Source organism: Nomascus leucogenys, chromosome 1a (assembly GCF_006542625.1).
Source record: "Nomascus leucogenys isolate Asia chromosome 1a, Asia_NLE_v1, whole genome shotgun sequence".
Lineage (NCBI taxonomy): Eukaryota > Metazoa > Chordata > Mammalia > Primates > Hylobatidae > Nomascus > Nomascus leucogenys.
In genome coordinates this window covers 84796474-84812501 of record NC_044381.1, presented here as the reverse complement: position 1 = coordinate 84812501, position 16028 = coordinate 84796474, and the positions used below count along the sequence as shown (strand labels likewise).

General features: G+C 43.7%; 1 protein-coding gene and 1 pseudogene across 1 annotated transcript in view; one reads left to right on the top strand and one right to left on the bottom strand.

Moving 5' to 3' along the window:
• Positions 1–16028, top strand: part of ZFYVE26 (zinc finger FYVE-type containing 26) — a 69557-nt gene that overhangs the window by 5770 nt on the left and 47759 nt on the right. Inside the window, exons 4-12 of the mRNA XM_003263599.3 lie at positions 660–749; positions 2054–2576; positions 3298–3428; positions 4352–4516; positions 4665–4753; positions 5706–5869; positions 7689–7892; positions 11680–12288; positions 12547–12630. Coding sequence (XP_003263647.2) covers positions 660–749; positions 2054–2576; positions 3298–3428; positions 4352–4516; positions 4665–4753; positions 5706–5869; positions 7689–7892; positions 11680–12288; positions 12547–12630 — 2059 coding nt within the window. The remainder of the gene's footprint in view (positions 1–659; positions 750–2053; positions 2577–3297; positions 3429–4351; positions 4517–4664; positions 4754–5705; positions 5870–7688; positions 7893–11679; positions 12289–12546; positions 12631–16028) is intronic.
• On the bottom strand, positions 10312–11208 carry LOC105739232 (annotated as a pseudogene).

Here is a 16028-nt window from a genome sequence, read left to right as displayed (position 1 = left end):
TAAAAATACACAAAATTAGCCAGATGTGGGGGCACACGCCTATAGTCCCAGCTTCTCGGGAGCCTGAGGCAGGAGAATCGCTTGAACCCAGGAGGCAGAGGTTGCAGTGAGCTGAGATCGTGCCACTGCACACCAGCCTGGGCAGCTGAGCGAGACTCTATCTCAAAAAAAAAAAAAAGAATAGCATCTGAAAACATATCCAGGAATGTTGTGTTTAAAAGTACTTTATCTTAGAGAGGCCAGGCGTAGTAGCTCACATCTGTAATCCCAGCACTTTGAGAGGCTGAGGTGAGTGGATCACTTGAGGTCAGGAGTTCCAGACCAGCTTGGCCAAATGGTGACACCGTCTCTACTAAAAGTATAAAAATTAGCTGGGCGTGTTGGTGCGCACTTGTAATCCCAGCTACTCGGGAGGCTGAGGCCCGAGAATTGCTCGAAGCTGGGAGGTGGAGGTTGCAGTAAGCTAAAATCATGCCACGGTACTCCAGCCTGGGGAACAGAGCAAGACTCTGTCTCAAAAAAAAAAAAAAAAGAGTGCTTCATCTTAGAGAAATAGCAGAAATAAGACTAACTGGATAACTGGACAGAAATATTTAATTATAATTTGTTAACTAAAACATATATCTCATCTCTATGCTTCGTTCTTTTGATTCTTCTAGAAGTTACTCCCAGTTGTTTTCCGGAGAAAGCTTGAGTTTCTTTTATTGTCAGAAGACCTCCAAGGTGACATTCCAGAGAACATCCTCGAGGTGAGAGAGGGCCCTGGTGCCATCTGCCCAGGGTTGACAGTCACTCAAGCAGCTTAGCTTCCAGGGACCCAGAAGAAAGAGGTCTCCAAGATGTTGCCCATACTTTGTTCTCAGGCAAAGCAACACAGAAGCTCCTTTGAGGAGAGTTTAGAGTTAGGGTAAACTTATATGATTTTAGAATTTTTTAGGTGGTTGTCCAGAAGTACCAAGTATAACTGGGAATTAAAGATTTATTAGTAGATAGCAGGGAATATGAAGGGGACAAGGAACTAGAATTCGTTGACTATCTTTTCTATAACAGTCACTGAATGTGTTAAATTCTCATAACAACCTTCTGGGGGTAGATTCAAATTAAGTCTTAATTATATCGTTATAGCATGTGTCAGTTACTACTTTAGTGCCTGAGATATGCTCTGAGTCCCAATACTTATTTTTTTAATGACCCTGACACCAGTTAATTAAAGACATATTTACAGTAGGATTTAAGAGAGGGACTTTCACTTGTATTAGGTAAAGTAGTCATGGCCTTGCAGTCCATCTCTGAGGCAATTAATGAAGAGGCATCATTGAGCACCATCTATAGGCATGATGCTCAAGTGTGGGAAATAACCTACTTCTCACCCCCTTCTTTCCCTGTACCCTCACCCTGCAAACAGAGGATAGGCTCTAGAGGTTCTTGCTTTTAGGTGACTGAGGAAGAAGGACTAAAATACACACTATTATGGACTATTAAGGACTAAATACACACTATTATGTATTAAATCATATGGTACTAATTTTAAGTACATTGAAGTTGTATGGGTTGGAGGTATTGGAGAAGGTTTTTATGGAAGGAGAAAGAATGGACTGAAAGCATGGCTAGAATTTAGATCAAGGGTGAAAAACTGACATTCTTTTAAAAATTGAATGTAAATGCCTTTAGATGGGCATAATGTCTTACCTGGTCTGTGAGTTGGCAGACCTTGATTCACATCACCAGTACACATTTTGGAGGCAGTGAGGTGGGACTAGCTGGAGCATGGAGGCCCTGGGCAATTGCGTTCATCTCTTCCAGCCTCCAACTCCTCATTTATAAAATAGGAGTAATAGTAGTGTCTTCCTCTGAAGACTATTGTAAGGATTAATTTGATATTTCTGTGTAAAGGGCCTTAGAACAATGTCTAACACATAGTAACTACTACATAAGTATTTGCTGCTGCTACTATTGTATAAGTAAACTGAAAAAGAGGAAAGCATGAAGGCACACAAGTGATACCATTCCAGGCATGCCCACCACCCATCTCTTTCTTCATCCTCCATTATAGGAGCTGTATGAGACCTTAACACAGGGTGCAATAGGCTCCGGGCCTGACGGAAATCCGAGGAGGGAGAGCTGGACTCCTCGTCTCAGCTCCGAAGCTGTCTCTGTGCTCTGGGATCTCCTGAGGCAGTCTCCCCAGCCAGCACAGGCCCTGCTGGAGCTCCTGCTTGGGGAGGATGACGGCACTGGCCTCTGTCAGTGGCCTCTGCAGAATGCACTGGTGGACCTCATTCGAAAGGCATTGCGGGCTTTGCGGGGCCCTGATTCGGTGCCCCCTGGGGTAGTCGATGCCATCTATGGAGCCCTGCGGACTCTGCGTTGCCCTGCAGAACCACTTGGGGTTGAGTTGCGTCTCCTGTGTGAGGAACTACTAGAGGCCTGCAGGACTGAGGGGAGTCCCCTGCAGGAGGAACGGCTGCTCAGCTGCCTGCTGCACAAGGCCAGCCGGGGCCTGCTGTCCCTGTATGGCCATACCTATGCAGAGAAGGTCACAGAAAAGCCACCGAGGGCTACAGCCTCGGGAAAAGGTGTGTTCCCTTTGCTGCTGCTCCTTTAGTTTCAGTAATTCCAGTATGCCCAGCCTTGCTGGAGGCTCTAGACTGGTTCCTTCCATGTGGCTCAGGACATCTAATAGGGGCAGCTAAGCAAAAATGGGTATGATGCTCTTTTGTAAAAGTACAGGCCTGGCATGGTGGCTCAGGCCTGTAATCCTAGTACTTTGGGAGGCCAAGGCAAGGAGGATCATGTGAGGCTAGGAGTTCAAGACAAGCCTCTGCAACATAGTGAGTTCCCATCTCTACAAAAAAAAGTTTAGAAATTAGTTAGGCATGGTGGCACACACCTGTGGTCCAAGCTACTTAGGAGGCTGAGGCAGGAAGATCCCTGAGCCCAGGAGGTCAAGGCTGCAGCGAGCCCTGTTTGCACCGCTGTATTCCAGCCTGCATGACAGAGTGAGACCCTGTCTCAAATAAATAAATAAATAAATAAATAAATAAGTAAATAAAAGTATAGGTTTTCTAGTGTAAGATAGAGGTGTTGGGAGGAAAAAAAATAAAGTAATAAGCAATAGCAGGAAACAGCTTTTCAGAAGCTCCCAAGGGAAGTAAAGATTCTTTAAGATAAAGTATGGAAAACCCAGCCTAAGTTTTTAAAAGAGCAAACTCTCACATCACTTGGTTGTTCAAATGAGCTCTAGCTTAGAAAAGAAGAGCTCTTGGTTTCCTGATAACCGTCTTGTCTGATGTTCAGTCTCACCGGATCATCTAGATCCTGAGCGGGCAATGCTAGCCCTGTTCTCCAATCCCGACCCAGCCGAGGCTTGGAAAGTGGCCTATTTCTACTGCCTGAGCAACAACAAACACTTCCTCGAGCAGATTCTGGTAAGTCAAGCTTAATTGTTCATCACAGAGGTACCCAGGGATTCTCCCCAGACTTTTTCATTTCTTATTTCTCTCACACTCATTTAGCCACCATAAAGCAGTCTAATTAGTGTTGAGTCATTTGGTTTTCTCCCTCCCACAGTCCCATGGGAAAGGAGACTCTTGAGAATCAGCACCATTCATACTTACAGTTGCAGTCATTTTACGTCGGTCCTTTGGCAGAAACTAAAATGTTGTATATGTGTGTGCTTTCTGGAGGATGCAAGAAAGAAAACGCAGTGGCAACAATATGTTGCCTAGCTGACAGGAGAATTTAATTACTTTAATCTTTTCCTTCCAGATTGCAACTGAGCTTCAGTTTAATTCAGCAGATATTTATTAATCTCATCCTGTGTGCCATGTACTGTAATAGGAGCTGGAGTTACAACAGAAGTCAGTCTCTGCCTTCAAGGAGCAGTCTAGTGTTTTCATAAACATTTATTTTACTCAATTCACCACTTCTGTTTTTTTGGTTTTGAGACAGAGTTTCCCTCATCACCCAGGCTGGAGTGGAGTGGCGCAATCTCGGCCCATTGCAACCTCTGCCTCCTGGGTTCAAGCGATTCTCCTGCCTCAGCCTCCCGAGTAGCTGGGATTACAGGCATGTGCCACCATGCCGGCTAATTTTCTATTTTTAGTAGAGATAGGGTTTCACCATGTTGGCCAGGCTGGTCTCAAACTCCTGACCTCAAGTGATCTGCCTGCTTTGGCCTCCCAAAGTGCTGGGATTACAGGTGTGAGCCACTACTCCCAGCCAACCACTCCTGTTATTGTCAGAAATCTCCCTGCTGTACTAAAATACTTCTTTCTCTAAAGAGCAGTAAGCTAGAACCCATTCTGTCTCATCCACATAGATGCCTATAACAGCTTTCTTTGACTTACAGGTAACAGCACTAACATTGTTGAAAGAAGAAGACTTCCCAAATCTTGGCTGCCTACTCGATAGAGAATTCAGGCCCCTCAGCTGCCTGCTTGTGCTCCTGGGCTGGACACACTGCCAGAGCCTAGAGTCAGCCAAGAGGCTGCTCCAGACCCTGCACAGGACCCAGGTAACTCTCATTTAGCATCCCAGGCTGCTCTGGAAGTGAGAGCTGTAGGGCTTTGGGCTGAGGCTGAATGCAGAGCCCTAAAATCAGTCACAGTCTCTAACCCCAGGTTCCTGAATCAGCATCTCTTTCTTCTCCCATATCAACATAGGACCCAGGCTGTGATGAGCTCCTCAGGGATGCCTGTGATGGGTTGTGGGCTCACCTGGAGGTCCTGGAGTGGTGCATACAGCAGAGCAGGTATGGCCCTGTGCAGTCAGCGCCTGCCCACCACAGGGCACAGCTGACCCTGTGCTCCGCATGTGTGGCCATTTCAAGGCGTTTTCCACATAAATGTTTTGAGTTGGCAATGTTGACCAGCTACTAAAAATTGTTCCAGCTATTAAACCAAGAAAGAAACACAAGTAATTATTACCTTCACCATGACCATCAGGTCATAACTAGAGGATAATTTTAGGATGACAGTAATAAAAAGAACAATAGCTCACATTTCCAGTGCACTTACCATAAGCCAGGCATTGTTCTAAGCCCTTTACATGGATGATTTCAATTAAGCCTCACAATAATCCTATGGGTAGATACTAATATTATTTTCATTATAAAAGTCAGGCAACTGAAGCCCATAGATATAAAATAACTTATCCAAAGTCACACAGCTCATAATGTCATCCACATTCTTGGTCTTATGTTATCCTGGATCATGCTTTTATTCAACAAATGCTTATTGAACTGTGCATGGGGCCCTGTGTATCTCTGGTAACTTAGCCTGGACCTAGGTTTCTATCTTGTTCTTCACCCACTTCACCAGCACTTTCTGAAGTAGAGTGGGCAGAAGGGGAAGTAGCAAGGGGCTCTTACTCAAAGTACAGCCAGAGAAACTTGTGTTCATTTGAAGCTAGAGAGGGTGTAGAAATTAGAAAAGTCAATCTGTAGGACCTTTCTAGACCCTACTGATCTGAAAGGCCCTTTCTAGGCCCTTTCTAGACAACTAGAGCTGGTTTGATAGATGTACTTCCCTGAGGGTAAATAAATGTTATGCTCAGTCCCAAATCAACTAAAATTTAGTTTGTAGGGAAGTGAAACCTGTGGCATTATGGTCCAGAGAGGAAGAACAAGAGGGAATGGAGATTGATCTTTCTTCAAGCAATAATATAAACCTCCTCTCTTCCATCCTCCCAACTTTCTCATTCAGCAACCCCATACCAAAGAGAGATCTGTTGTGTCATTTACACGGTGGAGACAGCCACTCAGTGCTCTACACTCTCCATCACCTTACAAACCTTCCAGCCCTCAGGGAGGAGGATGTTCTCAAGCTCTTACAGAAAGTGCCAGCCAAGGACCCCCAGCAAGAGCCTGGTGAGTTGGAATGGAATGACCTGGCCATGATTTCCTCTTAGGACATTCTTACACATTTCTTCCAGCATGAGATTTATCCAGATGTGATTGCTGAGATCTTTCAAGAGGGTGGTGAGGAGGGCTCCTCTAAATGAGTGATGTTTGTCCTAATCAGTTTATAGGATATAGGGCATTCCTCCTCTTTCTTGGTGAGGTGTTGGGAATCCTGTGAGTATGATCCTGCATTCTTTGTCCTTGTGGAACCATCACAGGAACCACTACTACAGCCTCATTCCAGTGAAACAGAATTAGAAATTGCCCTCTGAATACACAGCATTGTTAGTCAGTGTTTATGCAAATTCTTAGTGAGTGGCTTCATGTTTTATAAGCTTTCTGATAGCATGTTTTGTGCCTTTTCTCCCATGTCTGCTTCATACTCCATGTAACAGATCAGGAGGTTTAGAAGAAAGACTTGCCTGGGCTGGGCACAGTGGCTCACGCCTGTAATCCCAGCACTTTGGGAGGCCAAGGCAGGTGGATCGCTTGAGGTCAGGAGTTCAAGACCAGCCTGGCCAACATTGTGAAACCCCGTCTCTACCAAAAATATAAAAAATCAGCCAGGTGTGGTGGTGTGTGCCTGTAATCCCAGCTACTCAGGAGGCTGAGGCAGGAGAATCGCTTGAATCCGGGAAGTGGAGGTTGCAGTGAGCCAAGATGGTGCCACTGCACTCTAGCCTGGGGGACAGAGGGAGACTTCGTCTCAATAAAAGGAGAAGACTTGTCTGAAACAGGAACAAAGCCTTTTTTTAACCTAAGATCTTTGCTTAAATTCAAGGCCCTATTAAAAAGCTCTTTTTCTTTAAGTTTTATCTTACTTCCCTCCCCTTTCAGATGAATTCTCACCATGGTTTTTTGTTCATTTGTTTGTTTTTGAGAAGGGGTCTTGCTATGTTGCCCAGGCTAGTCTCAAACTCTTGGGCTCACGTGATCCTCCTGTCTCAGCCTCCCCAGTAGGTGGGACTACAGGCACTTATCACTACAGCCCATATAGTTTTACCCTATTTTTAATTGACTAATAATAATTGTATCTATTTTAGGAATACAAGTGATGTGTTGATGCATGTATACATTGTGGAATGTATACGTTTCTTTTTGTTCTTAAGAAACGTATCATTGTATAGTCACAATCTGCCACACAGGTCCGAGACACTTACCTTTGAGAGACACAAACTTTCTTATATGGCAGTTGAGGTTTCCTAGCCTGGATGTTGCTTTACTTTCCAAAAGGACCTACTACTAATTGGAGAACCAGTGTTATTACATTCCATGTTTTTTTTTCTGGAAAGATAGGCAGCTTGTTTAGCAGATTTCCTGTAGGAATAGAAACTCTGCTCCTACATGCAAGTATACAGGCCTTCCAAAGAAATACAGTATTTTAAATCTGATCCCTGGACCCACTGGGGCACACTTCAAAAAGGCAAAAAAAAAGGCAATAATAGGGCTGCAACTAGGGTGAGGCAAGAGAGACATTTAAGGTGCAAAATTTAAGGAGGCACTCACTGTCAGGTACAAGTCCCGGCCCTGGGCAATAATGTCATGTAGAAGTCATGAGATATGTAGAAGGGAGGTGAGTGGGGGAAAGGCAGTGCAGGGAACTGAAAGTTGATACTGACTAGAGGAAAAACCCTAGAAGTGACACAGATCAGACCGACAGAAAGGAGAGAGGGTAAGAACCTACAAGTGGACCTCTAAGTACGGCACAGCATCTCTTTGCTTCACCCATACTTGCAGCCTGAATTAATTAACTCTCAAGTTCAGCCTGTTTCTCTTTGTAATTCAGATGCAGTTGATGCTGCAGTCCCTGAGCACCTGAGCCAGTGTCAGAACCTGACACTCTACCAGGGCTTCTGTGCCATGAAGTATGCCATCTATGCCCTCTGTGTAAACTCACACCAGCACTCCCAGTGCCAGGACTGCAAAGACAGCCTCTCTGAGGACCTGGCCTCAGCTGCAGAGCCAGCGAATGACTCTCTCTCCTCCCCAGGTATGGCACTTCCCTCCATCCCTGAGATAAGCTGGTAACAACCTATGCCAGTGGGTGCTTTGTGTGTTTACCCTCTTCCACCAAGATTGGGAGTGGGGTGATGGCCTTGGTTTTATTTCACCCAAGGATAGTTTCATCCATCTGTCAGCCTCTGAATCAAAGGGACATGGAAAAAGCAAGTGATTGCCTAAGTTTTAACAGAGTCTGATCACCTAGTATGGTGTTTTCCAAACGCTTTTTTTAAAAACTATATTTCACGGTAGGAATGGCATTTTACATCCTACTCCAGTTTGCACCTAGGTATATAATTTGTGTGTTTACGTATGTATGTGTATATATGTGATATATAAACTAAGTTTTAAAAACAATGCTTACTTCATAGAGCACACTCCTGATTATTTTTCTTTCCTATTTCATCTTTTTAAATGTAGCCTTCTAGGTAGGGAAATTTCATAGGTCACAGCCTACAGTGTGAAAAGTACCAACCTAATGGTCCTATCCTCTCTCATTTTTCTTAATAATTTACAATTCCTTAACTTGCCTTTGGTGACTAGTGGTCAGTTTTCCCTCTCTCGTAACTTTGGAATAGACCTTTACCTCTTAGCCTGGTCATTTTTGCCTATTAAGGATTTCTTAAGAGATCTAAGTAGGCATGATCATCGTTAGTATAAAAATAAGTGGAAATAGAATTGAGGAGTAAAGGGTCTGCATGTTACCTTCATTCCTGGAAGTGAAATATAGTCCTTATCAGGGATGAGGAACAATGTAACATTTACAAAGCAGATATAAAATAATGGGTTTTAGTTTTTAGTAAGCTGTACTTTTTTTTTTTTTTTTCTTTGAGACAGAGTCTTGCTCTGTTGCCCAGGCTGGAGTGCAGTGGTGTGATCTCGGCTCACTGCAACCTCTGCCTCCTGGGTTCAAGCGATTCTGCTACCTCACCCTCCTGAGTAGCTGGGATTATAGGCTCCCACTACCATGCCCGGCTAATTTTTGTATTTTAGTAGAGATGGTGTTTCACCAGTTGGCCAGGCTGGTATCGAACTCCTGACCTCAGGTGATGCACCCACTTTGGCCTCCCAAAGTGCTGGGATTACAGGCATGAGCCACTGCCCATGGCCAGCTGTACTTTTATTTATTTATTTATTTATTTTTACGGTAACTTTTTATTACACCAAGGTGTTCTAATGCCATCATATGAAGACAGGTGCTTCAAACAACCTGCATTAAATTATATTTTTAATACAATTAAAAACTATTTTTAACCTATTTGTAGCCACAAACTGAAAATGTGTCTGTCATCTTTACCTTAGAGCTAAAGGCTTACTTTATGCATATGGTATATTTAATAGTCTACAAATCAAAGATTCAAACAGTCCCTAAAAAAATTCCACATATTCTCATACCAACTCATCTACATAGAAATGGAAATCCCTGTGTTCTCACAAACCATTACTATGAGTTCACTGTAACAACTGGATCAATATGGCTTGCTTTTCAAAGTTAAACAGTCAGAAAGGGGCCTCTAAGAAGTCATTTAGCCCAATTCCCTCACCCTGTGTGTTTTCTCTCAAAGCTGGTGCAATTTTTTTTTAACCAAAAAACTGGACATATTTAATACATACAGTTTGAAAAGTTTGGATTTCACTCTTTGTTTTGATGTAATAACTCTTTTATAAAAGGAAACAGATTCAGACAAGCTCAGTGGCCCAACTAAAGACATTCAGCAATTAGTGGCAGGACTATAACATACATCTCTTTATGCTAGGGAAACCAGGCTCTCTATTATAAAGCTGACCAGGGCTATTGTTTTCCCCTTTTCTCTCATCCTAAACACCATTCACATTTTTTCTAGGTCACATTTTACTGGGATCATTTACAAAGCCCCCAGAACTTAACCATCATGTTCTACTTTTTTTATTTAATCCTATACAACTCTTAAAAAATGCTTGAAGTAATTTGATACCTGTACATCAGTACAAAACCTGGCTGAGTAAAATGAAGAGAGGGTCTATTCAAGATCATTAAGACCAAATGTAAACTGGGAAGGATGTGGAAGATAGCTGTGCAGCAAGTGTTTATAAGGTGTTCTAGCTGGGTAGAGAGCCTATTCTAACAGACAACGCACATCACAGAAAACAGCATGAACAGAACCACATCCTAGATAGAGTTCTGTGTACAGAAGATCCATGGAGGCAAGTGCTGTCAGGAAGGACACTGCCTCCCTCCGCCCTCCCAACTGTCACCACCAAGTTCCTTCAGATGAGACCTCACACAATGTCAAGTGCTTTCTAGGAAATACTAAGATCAGGTTGAGAGATTCTGCTTGGTCTAGTCAATCTGAAAAATTCAGGCTGGAAAGACATCTTTTCTCAAGAGTTGAGTTGACTTTTGCCTTCAAATCTTGCCTGCACCTTGCCTACCATGGCATCAATTTACACCTAAGGACCTTTGAAGAGAAAAATTCTATTATTTCTTTTATTTCTTGAGAGCAGATTTTTTTCCCTCCTCCTTTGGAAGACTTGCAGTACTTTGCTTCCATCTGAGCCAGAAAACTGTCCATTTCCTTTTGCGGATCTTTTGTCTGCTCTGAATGGCTGCCTTCAGGCTATACATGCCTTCATCAAGCCCCAACTCCTTTCTGCTCCTTTCTGCTTCTTTGACCTCTTTCTGAGCCCTCCTTTTCCTTGCATTCATCTTTTGTTTCGATTCTTTGACAAAGGCCTTATAGGATTGTACCCCTCTGGCGTCAATAGCTTGCTGAATGATATCCCTTATCCTGCGTTCCTCTGTGTACTGCACGCAAAGCACAGACTCCATGATCTGATCCATGTCACCCTTGAAGTCCAGATAGGCCTGTTTAATATCAGCCAGCCCTTCTTCTGAACCTTTGTATGTCTTTTCAAAAGCTTGAATGTCCTCTAAAGATATCTTTTTAAAGAGTAGCCGCCAATACGCCTCCTAGTCTAGGTCTTGGGTGAGCACAGGAGAGTCCTCGTCCACTGTTCCCTGCTCATCGTACACTGCTCTCTATTCTTTGTCACTGAGAACGTAATAGACTTTTCCCAGGATCTGAGGGCAGAGAGTATCCGTAAATCACCCCCGCCCCTCCCACCGAAACCGAGGCGCGAGAAATAAAGATCAGAGGGAGAAATAAAGATCAGAGGCGCCAAGCAGAGCTCAGCGTGCTCCCCGGGGGCGGGGCCCGGTGGCCAAAAGGCTGGGGAGGCCCAGGCGGCCCATCGGCCTCGGGGCGGGACGCGGCCAGCTGTACTTTTAAAATAGCAAAATCTTTCTGCAAATCATGAAAAGACATCCTAAGAAGTCTCTCTTATTCTTCTCACTGTAACTTCAGTTCTCTTATAATTAAAAAATGAGGCCGGGCGCGGTGGCTCACGCTTGTAATCCCAGCACTTTGGGAGGCCGAGGCGGGTGGATCACGAGGTCAGGAGATTGAGACCACGGTGAAACCCCGTCTCTACTAAAAATACAAAAAATTAGCCGGGCGTGGTGGCGGGGCCTGTAGTCCCAGCTACTCGGAGAGGCTGAGGCAGGAGAATGGCGTGAACCCGGGAGGCGGAGCTTGCAGTGAGCCGAGATTGCACCACTGCACTCCAGCCTGGGCGACAGAGCGAGACTCCGTCTCAAAAAAAAAAAAAAAAAAAAAAAAAAAGGAATACAAGAGCTACAGTTGTGAGAATGTTTGACTCTGGGAGGTAATGTTTCTAATGTTTCCATTCTCTGTCTTCTCTTTCTCTGGCCTCTTCTCTTGTACATGTTTTTGTAGGTGCTGCAAATCTCTTCTCAACTTACCTGGCCAGGTGTCAACAGTATCTGTGCAGTATTCCTGACTCTCTGTGCCTGGAGCTTCTGGAAAACATCTTCTCATTGCTTCTCGTCACCTCTGGTGATCTTCACCCAGAGCCTCACTTGCCTGAGGACTATGCTGAGGATGATGACATTGAGGGGAAGAGCCCCTCAGGTTTGAGGTCCCCATCCGAGAGCCCTCAGCACATAGTACATCCTGAAAGGAAGTCGGAACGGGGTTCCCTGGGAGTCCCAAAGACCCTTGCTTCTACAATGCCAAGCCGCGTGAAGGCAGAGCCAAAAGACAGTTACCCAGGGCCTCATAGGCACAGCTTTTTGGACTTAAAACACTTTACTAGTGGTATCAGTGGATTTCTGGCTGATGAATTTGCAATAGGGGCCTTCCTCAGGCTTCTCCAAGAGCAACTGGATGAGATCAGTAGCCGCAGCCCCGCTGAGAGGCCAAAGCAAGAAGGTCAGAGCTGCTCAGGAAGCAGAGATGGACTGCAGAGCCGCCTGCATCGACTTTCCAAGGTTCTTTCTGAGGCTCAGTGGAGACACAAGGTGGTGACAAGCAACCATCGTTCAGGTGAGAGGAGGGTGGAACTGGTGGGACCAAAAGGTGGGGAGGGAGAAAGATCCTGGGAATATGGGAGAGAGCTAGAAGAACATGGGAGTCACCCCATAACTCAGGGCATATCATCATCATGTCAACCAGTGTCAGAACACTGGGATATGCTCCGTATCTCAGAGCCCAGTGCAAACCTTCCCCAACCTGTTACGCCAAGAAAGGGCCAAATCAAAGTTGATCACTCTCCCGTATGTCCCATTGGGTTTGCTCTTTCAGAGGAGCAACTTTCCCGAAGATACCAGCCTGCCACACGGCACCCTAGTCTCCGCCGGGGTCGTCGGACAAGAAGGAGCCAGGCAGGTAATCTGAAGAGCTCATTCCCATGCACTAGGCAAGTGGTGTAATGCTGCTTGTCTAATACTCTTTAAGAAACAGCACATGGTCAAAAACAACAAAAGCGTTGTAAAATTATCCTATTCCCACTCCCTCAAGGTAGCCCTTGTTAATAGTTTCCTATGTATCCTTCCAGAAATTTTCCATTCGATATAAATATGTATATCCTTTTATATATACACATGCATTATACTATATATTGAGAACTGCAGCTTGCTTTTTTCATTTATATCCTTTTATATATACAGATGTATTATACTATAAATTGAGAATTTTTTCACTTACCATTTTAAATACTGCCTAGTATTCCATTGTCAAAAACACCCTGTTCATGGACATTTAAGTTTCCAGTTGTTTACTATTATAAACAGTGCTGTAGTAAATGTCTGTGCATACTTGTGTAAATATAGGATAAGCTCCTAGCAGCAGAATTACTAGGTCAGATGTATATGGGTATAGTATATAGATATTACCCAGTTGCCTTAAAAAATAAGGTAGACCAATATGTATTTCTTTTTTTCTGTGAGAGTTAATATTAAGTATTCATTGTATGCCAGATGCTGCTCTACATTCCTTATATTTATAATTGTTAACTTATTTAATCCTCACAATACCATGATGTAGGTCTTATTATTTTTCCCCTTTTATTTTTATTTCCTTTTTTTTTCTTTTTGAGATGGAGTCTCACTCTGTTGCCCAGGCTGGAGTGCAGTGGTGCAATCTCAGCTCAATGTAACCTCTGCCTCCTGGGTTCAAGCGATTCTTGTGCCTCAGCCTCCTGAGTAGCTGGTGCGCGCTGGGTAGCTGGTAGCTCCTGAGTAGCTGGTGGTTACAGGTGCGTGCTACCATGCCTGGCTAATGTTTGTATTTTTAGTAGAAATGGGGTTTTGCCATGTTGGCCAGGCTGATCTTGAACTCCTGACCTGAAGTGATCTGCCCGCCTCAGCTTCCCAAAGTGCTAGAATTACAGGCGTGAGTCACCAGGCCCGGCCTCCCTTTTATTTTTAGTTGGCATATAATAATTGTACATATTAAAGGGATACACAGTGATATTTCAATATGTTTATAAAATGTGTAATGACCAAATTGGAGTAATATCTATCACTTCAAACATTTGTCATTTCTTTGTGTTGTGAACATTCAAAATCCTTTCTTCAGCCGGGCACGGTGGCTCACACCTGTAATCCCAGCATTCTGGGAGGCTGAGGCAGATGGATCACTTGAGGTAAGGAGTTCAAGACCAGCCTGGCTAACATAGTGAAACCCTGTCTCTACTAAAAATATGAAAGTTAGCTAGGTGTAGTGGTGGGTGCCCAGCTCAGGAGGCTGAGACACGAGAATCACTTGAACCTGGCAGGCAGAGGTTGCGGTGAGCTGAGATTGTGTCACTGTACTCTAGCCTGAGTGACAGAGTGAGAATCCATCTCAAAAAAAAAAAAAAAATCCTTTCTTCTAGCTTTTTGAGAATATATAATAGATTATAGTTAACCATATTCATCCTACAGTGCTACAGAACAGCAGAACTGATCCCTCCTATCCAGCTCTGATTTTATATTCATTAATCACCCTCTCCCCATCCTTCTCTCCCTCCTATTATTTATAGTTCTGCAAGCTGTATGTGATTGCCTGTTTGCACATACTCTCATCAGTCAGTAGTATTAGATTTTTTAAAACCTTCACCAATATATTTAATATAATAATGATGTTTCATTGCTTTAGTAGTATTTTTTTGTTTGAGATTGAATATCTTTTCATATATTTATTGGCTGTTTATATTTTTCTGTAAACTGCCTAATGTCTAAGGTCCATTTTTCTCTTAGGAATCTCTTTTATGTTGAATTTTAGAAAGCTCTTTATACATTACAGAAAATATTTTCTCATCACGTGCTATTATTTTTTCTCTATTTTGCCTTTTGATTCCACTTACAGGCTTTTCTCAGAGAAGTTAATACAGGCGCATTATGCAGGAGTATTAAATTTTTAGAGAATCAAGTTTTCATTGTGGCTTTTGGTGTTGATCTTTTAAAAATTAAAAGGAATTCATGAGGAGTTCCCATGAGCTAAACAATACTAGGTATCTTGAGGGAGGTAAATGAGGCACAAGCTAGGCTTTTGACTTCGAACAATTTGTAATGTACCTGCTTAGACAGTATACATGGAAAGTTTAAAGTATGACTGAGGCCCTGCCTGAAAATAGAAGAAATGTCTTAAAAGAGGATATCAGCATGACCTGCAGATGTCAGGGCAACAGATTTCATGAAGGAGTTGACTCTTGAACCAAGCTTCAGAGAATGAGTAGGCTCTAGCTAAGTGGCAACATGAAAGGTGAGCATACTGGGTGGGGTGGAGGATGCCGTGAGAGAAAGCTTCAAGGTTGAGTTGCTAAGTCCCTTAAGCTGCTACATTAATTGGTTTGGGTCAGAAGGCAGAGTTTGCATCCACTTGACCCATTCAGCACAAGAATGTACAACCCGTCATCTCTTTTCTACAGCTGTTTGTTCTGAAGGGCTTCCAAACAGTGAACTGAGGTGCCTCTCTTGCATGAGGCTGAGACAGCCCCTCGAATGACCAGGCTAAGGAATAGCGAGCCTCTGTTAGAAAGCTCTAGCATGTTGGGAAGCCTGGTGTTGAGAAGAGAAGAAGCTTTTTCTCTGAGACTTTGAATATCATGGTCTTTGGCCAGCCAGGTCTTAGACTTTGGTTCCCTACATTTTTTTTAATAGAGATAGGGTCTTGCTCTGTTGCCCAGGCTGAACTGCAGTGGCACAATCATAGCTCAATGTAACCTTGAACTCCTGGGCTTAAACAATCCTTCCGGCCTCAACCTCCTGGGTAGCTGGGACTACAGGTGCATGGCACCTTGCCCAACTAATTTGTTTTTAATTTTTTGTGTAGACAGGGTCTTGCAGTATTGCCCAGGCTGGTCTCAAACTCCTGATCTCAAGCTATCCTGCTACAATGGCCTCCCAAAGTGCTGGGATTACAGGTGTAAGCCACTGCACCCAGCCAGTTGTCTGCCTTTTCAAGTTTGAAGATACCTTTTTCTATGTCAGGAAATATTGTGTCCCTACCACTTCCTGGTCATAACAGTTGTGCTTTTATTTTTTCAGAATACTGCCAGTGCTTACTGAGCAGGTGCTGATCACTGACCCCTAAAAATAACTTGAAAGTTCCTGGGGCTCTGCGACCCACAGGTTGAGAACCACTGGTATAGGCTATTACCCAGGTGAATGCTGTTGCCATATTCAGCCCACCCTTTGCCTTTGGTCTATAGGAGCTTGTGTTTTGCTGTAGAAGGAGCAGCAGGTGTCATAGTTATTCATTATCCTCTGTCTCTAACTACACAGATCTTGGCTGTCAAGCCA